This window comes from Anolis sagrei, chromosome 4 (assembly GCF_037176765.1).
Source record: "Anolis sagrei isolate rAnoSag1 chromosome 4, rAnoSag1.mat, whole genome shotgun sequence".
In the NCBI taxonomy this organism is placed as follows: Eukaryota; Metazoa; Chordata; class Lepidosauria; order Squamata; family Dactyloidae; genus Anolis; species Anolis sagrei.
In genome coordinates, this window is record NC_090024.1 from 185762800 (window position 1) to 185770703 (window position 7904).

Below are 7904 nucleotides of genomic sequence, written 5' to 3' on the forward strand. Positions count from 1 at the left end.
AATTCTCTCACACCAGATGTGACTTGAAGTCTCTCAAGTCGCTCCTGACACACACAAAAAATCAACTATACTGGTTAGTGCTCATGGGAGTTGAAGTACAAAAGCCTGGGGAGAGCCAAATCATATAGCAATTTAAAACTTTCCATGGACTATTTGAATCAGCGAAGGCGTTGGCTAAATACCACATTATCAGACCATTCAAGGCATTGAACACCCAGCACTTCCGCATCCAAGCTTTACCCACCATGCACTGCGCTTCAACCCCCCCCCCTCCCGGCTTCTCACTGCTGGTCGCGTGTAAACCTTTCATCTCGCGAGACTTGGTTTCCTAGTTCCGACGAGAGCGGGAAGAGGCGTTCCCTTTCCTGGTCCAGCGAGACGGCAAGATGAGGTGGGTTCCTCTTGGGTGTTGCGGCCTGTTGTGTGAATCCGGAGCCATCCGTGTTTCCAGGGCTCCCTTCAGCTCTGAAACGCACCCCGTCGAGCAGGAAGGCGAGGGCGATGCGAAGGGACGGAGTTTAAAAAGAGGGGGTTTACAGGAGGAGGGCCATGGGGAGGAGGAACATAGAGGGCCCGCTCTGTTAATGGAGGCCTTATAGGGAGGGGTTGGTTGCTTTCCAAACACGTCTATTTTAAACATGGATTCTTCTCCTATATCCTCTTCCAAAACCTTCATTTGGAGTTAAGTTGGGGTAAATCTACAGTGTAGAACATAGACATTCTGACACCACTTTCTCTGCCCAATTGCCACATCAAACCTTATTAATTCAGCAGTCTGAATGGAGTTGCTAGTCCCAACTAGAGTGGATGTGGGGTGCATCTGCACTGTAGAATTAAAGCAGTTGGATAGTACTTGTAACTACCATAGCTCAGTGCAATGGAATCCTGGGAGTTGTAGTTTTTATTTATTTCAGATATTTGTACCCTGCCCTTTTCAACCCCGGGGCGGGGGGGGGGGCGACTCAGGCGACTTCAAGTCTGCAATGATTTGATGCTTCCATGTATACATAATAAAACCAATAATTACATACAGTTAAAATATTAAGTCAATTCAATTTAAAATATGTGTAAATATAACAGCCTTGGGGGCTTATCTAGGTGAATTTTGTGGTTGGAGATTCCATCAAACTTGCCCATGGTCCATTACCATAGCAATTGTCATTATCAGCATAATGACCCGAAGGCCTGGTCCCCACATCCACGTTTTCAACTTCTTTCTGAAGGAGAGGAGGGGAGACAATAACCTAAATTCCCTGGAGAGAGAGTTCCACAGGCAGGGGGCCACCACTGAGAAGGCCCTGTCCCTCGTCCCCGCTAAGCACGTTTGTGACAAATGCGGAGCCAAGAGCAGGGCCTCCCAGAAGATCTTAAACTCTGAGGTGGGACGTAGAAGGAGATAGGTTCAGACAGATACGCTGGGTCGGAACAGTATAGGGTTTTATAGTTCAAGACCAGCACTTTGAATTGTGCTCGAAACTGGATTGGCAGCCAGTGAAGCTGACATAGCAGGGTGGTGGTATGCTCCCTGTACAGTGCTCTAGTAAGTAGTCTAGCTGCTGCCCTTTGGACTAGTTGGAGTTTCCAAACAGTCTTCAAAGGCAATCCCACATAGAACGCGTTGCTGTAATCTATTCGGGATGTAACGAGCGTGGGCCACTGGCCAGATCAGACTTCCCAAGTGCTGACACGCTTTGGCAGAGAAGGCTAGAGAACTTGTAAAACTACATTTCCCAGGATTCCATACCATTGGGCCATGGCAGCGAAAGTGGGATCAAGCTGCTTTAATTCTTTGGTGTAGATGCACCCATTTTCAACTTTACTGAATGGATGGCAACACATATGTCTCATTGATTAATAGATCCACTCTAATTGCAGTGGCAGTTGGATTTGGGTGCTCATTAAGATCAGATCTGTGATGAGAATGAACCTTGTCCAGACTACCCCACAATGGTGAACACAGATTGCGTATCCCTTATTGCGAAGCCAGAAATGGTCCAAAATTGTTCATGCGAATTGATTTATTTATTTACTTATGATATTTCTATCCTGCCTTTCTCAAACTCAAAGGTGGCTTTACAACATAGGCTATTCAATGACATTAAAACAATGTAAAAATGCAATAAACATTTAAATAGAATTGTAAAATGCATAAACCATTAAAAACATACAAAATCACTACCTTCACTATTAGCCTATTAGAAATAATGACACCTTTGCTTTCAGGTGTATTCAAACCCTGCTTCATGCACAAAAGTATTAAAATATATTACTTTCAGGCTATGTATGAAAGGTGCATAGGAAACGTAAATGAATTTCCTGTTCAGACTTGGGCCCCATCTCTCATGATAGCTCATTATGTATATCTAGATATTCAGAAATCTGGTCCCAACATTTCAGATAAGGAATACTTAAGCTGTATAACTAAGCCTGTTGGGGTCCTGCATATGCTCTATATAACCTGATATGGAAAGCATGGTAATTCTTGCTAGCCTGCTTCCTTAGTTAATAGACAGCCATCTCTCTCTCACACACACACTTCTCTCTGAAAACACAGAGGTTGAGGAAGATGAGACAGAAAAGGAGCTCTCTTTCCCTGTGAAGTAAAACATGCAAGTCAGAGGTCTGTGGAACTCAAAGGAAGCTACCACTGACTTCCTGGGATCTGGCTGATTCTCTTCAAGGAGTATCTATTTCCACTAATAGCTGTAGTCCAGAGATTAGGTACATCTTCTGCACGGCAGTTTCCTTACCCACTGGCCGTGTTGACTGGGGCACTAGACCCCATCTAATATTGAATGTTAAGCAGAGTCAATTCTGGTAAGTACATAAGTGAGAGAAAAATGTATAAGAGGTACCAGGTGCTGCAGACTAAGTTTCTGAGGAAGGAAAGGGCAAAGGTACCTCTGAGTATTTCTTGCCTAAGAAAACCTTACGAAATACATGCAGTCCCCGAGTTACATCTGACTCCAAATTATCTACCATGTTTGTAACCCAGGGACTGCCAGTATATTGACTCACCATAAGTTGACAGGCAACTTATATGCTCATATCAAGACAGGCACATATGATGGAACTCTGAATTTTGGGTCTACCATGGTTGTCTTGCTCTTGTCTTATAAAGCCCTGATCTATCTGGGCAATACTGCAGGACGTTCCTTCTGAGTATGCATTGTATATGCAGCGCCTCTAGAGCAGACCTAGATTTGCTCTCATTAAACTTTAAGCAGTTTGTGGTAAAGTAAAACATAACATTCACAATGCATGTTCTGTTATATTGCCTTTAAACTTCTTAGGAACCTTTTTGGCATGCAATAGAAGTGTTCTTTAAGCTTCTGAAAGTTGTACTAGATGAGTATGGATTCCCTCTCATATTACACTATGTAACAATTTATTAAAAAAACAAATCTTCCTGGTTTGAAAGTGTTATTTCCTCTTTAATTGTGTGGTACTTACTTTGAAAGTAGTTGTTATATTCCAGAAACTTTGTTTTTGTAGCTGCCACAAATTGTTCAATTGGTTGACACTCTGTGAAAAACATTGAAAAACTATAGCAAAATGTGCTGCAGTGTGGTCCACAAAGGATTTTGCAGTTTAATAAAAAAAATTCCATGTTTTTATGATGGAACCAATTAGCAAATGACATTTATCACCCAGAAACAAAAATCTTGTTACATAGTGATGCTGATCCTGCAGTATCTCATGATAGAACGAGGTAGAAAGGACAAGGTATCTTCTTGCTTTTTGTCAGGGTGCTTACTTGATGGAAAATAAGAGAAACTGCACTATGCTTCAAGTTTAACTGGAGAATGGTATTTTTATGAGTGTGTTTCTTCAGAGCTTTGTATATTCAACTCCTGTCATGCCTTGATAAACACGTTTGACAAAGCTACTGTGTTTGTTCCTAACAGCAAGGTCTCCCGTGACACGCTCTATGAAGCGGTGAAGGAAGTCCTTCAGGGGAGCCAAACAAAGCCACGCAAGTAAGAAGTTTACCTCTTTAATTCTAGTTCATACCTCTTAATTCTTGATTAGAAATACTTTGATCCATGAAAGCTCAAGGCAGAATAACAGCCTAATCCTATGCAAAGTGATAGAGGCACTACTGGGGTTCACTAATACACTAATCCATAAAATACATTAAAATACGAACATATAATTACATAAGGCCAAGTTGTCAGAACGAAATCACAATTCATCACCATCTGTCCGTGTGGTCAGGAGTTACTGACTCACTTATCAAATGCTATATTCCAAAGCCAAGATTTCACCAGCTTTCTAAAAGTCAGGAGAGAAGGGGCAGTTCTAATCTCCAGTGGGAGAGAGTTCCAGAGCCGAGGGGCCACCACCGAGAAGGCCCTGTCCCTCGTCCCCACCAGACGCGATTGCAAGGGTGGGGGATTGGACTTCGAAGGGTGTTGGGCCTGTTGTGTTCAGGTCTTGCTCATTAAGTGGAATTTAGCAGTGGCAGCCAAGGTTCTATCCCACAGTGCTTTCAAAGAAGCATGGCAGGTTATGTTTGCCTTTATAACAGTAGAATGTAGTACTTGAGAACTGTCCATTCTTTGCTCTTTCTCAAAGGATGAGGAAATAAAAGACTTTAGTATACAGCTGGCTGTGTGGGCAGTATTTGAGTGAAAATGCTCTGCAGGCTCTTTGCTGCAGTTATAATGCTAAAAGATGGCTCTCAGCACCATCTTGCCTTGATGTGATAGTGTGGGGAAATAAGCAGATCCTGAGTGACCTGAGATAAAGCATTTCCCTCTGCATTTTGTGGTGTGTAGTACCAGTTGGGGGGCTTTAAGCATGAGAAGACAAAGTTGGAATTAGCAAATCTTAGCCCCTCAGTGAACCTCTCCAGCAACTTGGCCCTGTTCCCTTTGGATGGGATAGAGGAGATTTAAAGGCTTCTTAATATAGTGTAGGGATTTGTGCTTATCTCATCCCCCCAAAAGGAATTAAATCTGTGATAATTCCAGGAGTAACTACTCTTAATGTTTCTAGTTGGCAAGTTTCTCCTTCTGATTCATTATACTTAAGTAGATTTCTCACTTATTATTTTAATGTCTTTTGGGGTCATGGTCTTCCCAAGATGCCTAGTGAAAACTGGGATTCTTGATGCTTTAACTGTAAAAGTGAAAAATAAAAGATTCTAATCCATTCCTACAGTGTGGGTTATATTGCTGAATTTTGAGTGTTACTTAATTGTTTTTAAGCCAGTTGTCTGCTTCATTTTCTTTTTCTTTAGATTCTTGGAGACTGTGGAGTTGCAGATCAGTCTGAAAAACTATGACCCCCAGAAGGACAAGCGTTTCTCTGGCACCGTCAGGTTTGGATTTCTTCCTGTTCCACCCAGCCTTCAGCCTGCACCCTGCTCCTTATTACAAAGCTCTGAGTTCAGGCTATCTGTTATGTAGTTGTCGTGTGTTGACTGCTACAGCGTATAGTAGCTGGGTGTAATGTTGAATTGCCTGGGTAGTTCAGATCCTCCCACTTCGTAAAGTGGGTGTGACTGGACGGACCCCTACCCTGGGTCTTAAAACATGAGGGAAGGTGTGGTGAGGCCATTGTGCTGATCCCACCGACCATTTTTAAAGCCAGAGGTAAACGCCGGTAGATGAAGACTTCCCAGGTGGTAGTGGTAAGGCTTTCTGGCTGTGATTCTGAACATCTTTCATGTTTTGTGTTGCTCTGCCAGAAGTGCAAGGTGGTTATTGGTCGCATCCTCTTTCCTGTAGGCTCAAGTCTGCTCCGCGGCCAAAGTTTTCAGTCTGTGTGTTGGGGGATCAGCAGCATTGTGATGAGGCCAAAGCAGTTGACATTCCTCATATGGACATAGAGGCTCTGAAGAAACTGAATAAGAACAAGAAACTGGTCAAGAAACTGGGTGAGCAAAATTGGAAAGCGGTTTCTGAATCACTGATTGAACTATGTTAAGATGTATGGACCTAATAGTTAAATTTATATCCCACGGTTTCTTCAGAGGTCTTAAGAAAGGATACATGGGTACTTTTGTGGTCCACAGAACAACCTCTTGCAAGTAGATCAGGTTGATTAATCCAGGGTCAACCACCCAGTGTAATGATTTATTGGGAACCTGGGTTTTTATGTCCCACTTCTACACCGAAGGCTACAAAACATTGGTTCCCATTATTAGAGTGTCAGACAACTACACAGGCCCGTAAAAAAACTAAATATAGTAGTAAATATACATTCTCAAGTAAAAATTTCAAAAACTTTATTGCATGTAGGGAAAGTAAGTGTCTTCTACATTAAACTTCATTGTTTGGAATGTATTTATTTTACAAGTAGAGGAGAGAGAGGAAAAACACTACTTGCATTCAGATATAATGACAAGCTGAACTTGTAGAAGTGGCGACACAAAATCCATACCAAAGGCTTCTCTTAAGATATGATGCCATCACCAATGGGTATGTTCACAGCTAATCCTTCACTGTAAGTTTTGATATTAAAATTGAATTTCAAAAATACAAGGGCTGAATGTATAGCAAGTCTTCATAGGTGGTATTTGAAAATATCTGTGCTCTGTGGTGTAAGCCTTTGTCGTGAGTTTTCGGTGATCTTAGTGATTCATATTAAACTTTAGGGTTTTTTCTCTAAACAGCCAAGAAATATGATGCTTTCCTGGCTTCAGAGTCCCTGATCAAGCAAATTCCTCGAATCTTGGGCCCGGGACTGAATAAGGCTGGCAAATTTCCTTCTCTCCTCACTCACAATGAGAACATGGTATCAAAGATGGATGAGGTTAAATCCACCATCAAGTTTCAAATGAAAAAGGTGATTTTTTAAAAATGCTATAGATGATCACATTTTCGCTTAGATTGTATTGCTTGTTTTCCTTAAAACATATCTACAAATAACAAATGTATAGATTGTGGGAGGTGAGATTTAGTTGCATGGAATAAGCTGAATCTTTGAAAATTGTATTGAAGGTGGCTTTCTCTTATTTAAAAAACTGCATTCATAGCAGGAGAGCTGCAGGCAGAGGACAAAAGATCTAAGATCCATTTTTTTCTTTAATGTTGTACAAGTTGACAGTTTTACTATCTCTCATCCTAAAACTATTTGTATCATCTGCCAGATTTCCCATTTTAGCAGACTCCACATAATCCCAGAAACAGGCCTAAAAACCAAGACACCAAAGCATTTTTAGTTGGGCTATGTAATCTAATATAACAATTCTTTATTCAGTGTGAATTTATATTAACTGCAGTCTTCTTTAGCTTCATGCCTAAAATGTATTTGTCAATACAGTCTGCAGCTATCAAATGGAATGGTTTGGTTTACATGTGTGCTACCAGCCCCCCTTATTTTTCCTGAACTTTATCGCTTTTTCTCCTGCTGAAACAACTAAATACCTGAATGTTTTACTCCGCTCTCCCAGGTGCTGTGTTTGGCTGTGGCTGTTGGCCATGTCAAGATGACTGAGGATGAATTGGTCTACAACATCCACCTGGCCATCAATTTCCTGGTATCTTTGTTGAAGAAAAACTGGCAAAACGTGCGGGCCTTGTACATCAAGAGCACCATGGGGAAACCCCAGCGCTTGTATTAATAACAATACAGTTGGTTTTGACTATCTTACTTGTGTCACTTTTGGTTTTATAAAGTTCTATAACTTGGAATCTGAGTAGTTAAAATGAGGTCCCTTTACAAATTACTAACCTCTCAGCCATCACCTCTCCCAGCTCCTTCAGAGTCAAGCCAGTTACTTCAAGGATTCCATCCATCCATCTTGCCCTTGGTCGACCCTTGTCTATGATTCTATTTCCACCCAAAAATACTCTGACCCTACACTTTTAGCATAGCATTACTATATACTAGTGTAGCTATGAAGGATCTCAAGTGTTTTGCCGTAGGCACTGTGGATATACATTATGCTATGG

The 7904-nt window shown here is 41.5% G+C and overlaps 1 protein-coding gene across 1 annotated transcript; it reads left to right on the forward strand.

Annotated features, from left to right (window-relative positions):
• Positions 1-284: 284 nt before the first annotated feature.
• Positions 285-7599, forward strand: RPL10A (ribosomal protein L10a). Its single transcript, XM_060773204.2, has 6 exons — positions 285-391; positions 3909-3980; positions 5246-5326; positions 5736-5884; positions 6623-6795; positions 7403-7599. Exons 1-6 carry the CDS (start codon positions 387-389, stop codon positions 7571-7573), a joined length of 651 nt encoding a protein of 216 aa, XP_060629187.1. The 5' UTR covers positions 285-386; the 3' UTR covers positions 7574-7599.
• The last annotated feature ends 305 nt before the right edge of the window (positions 7600-7904 follow it).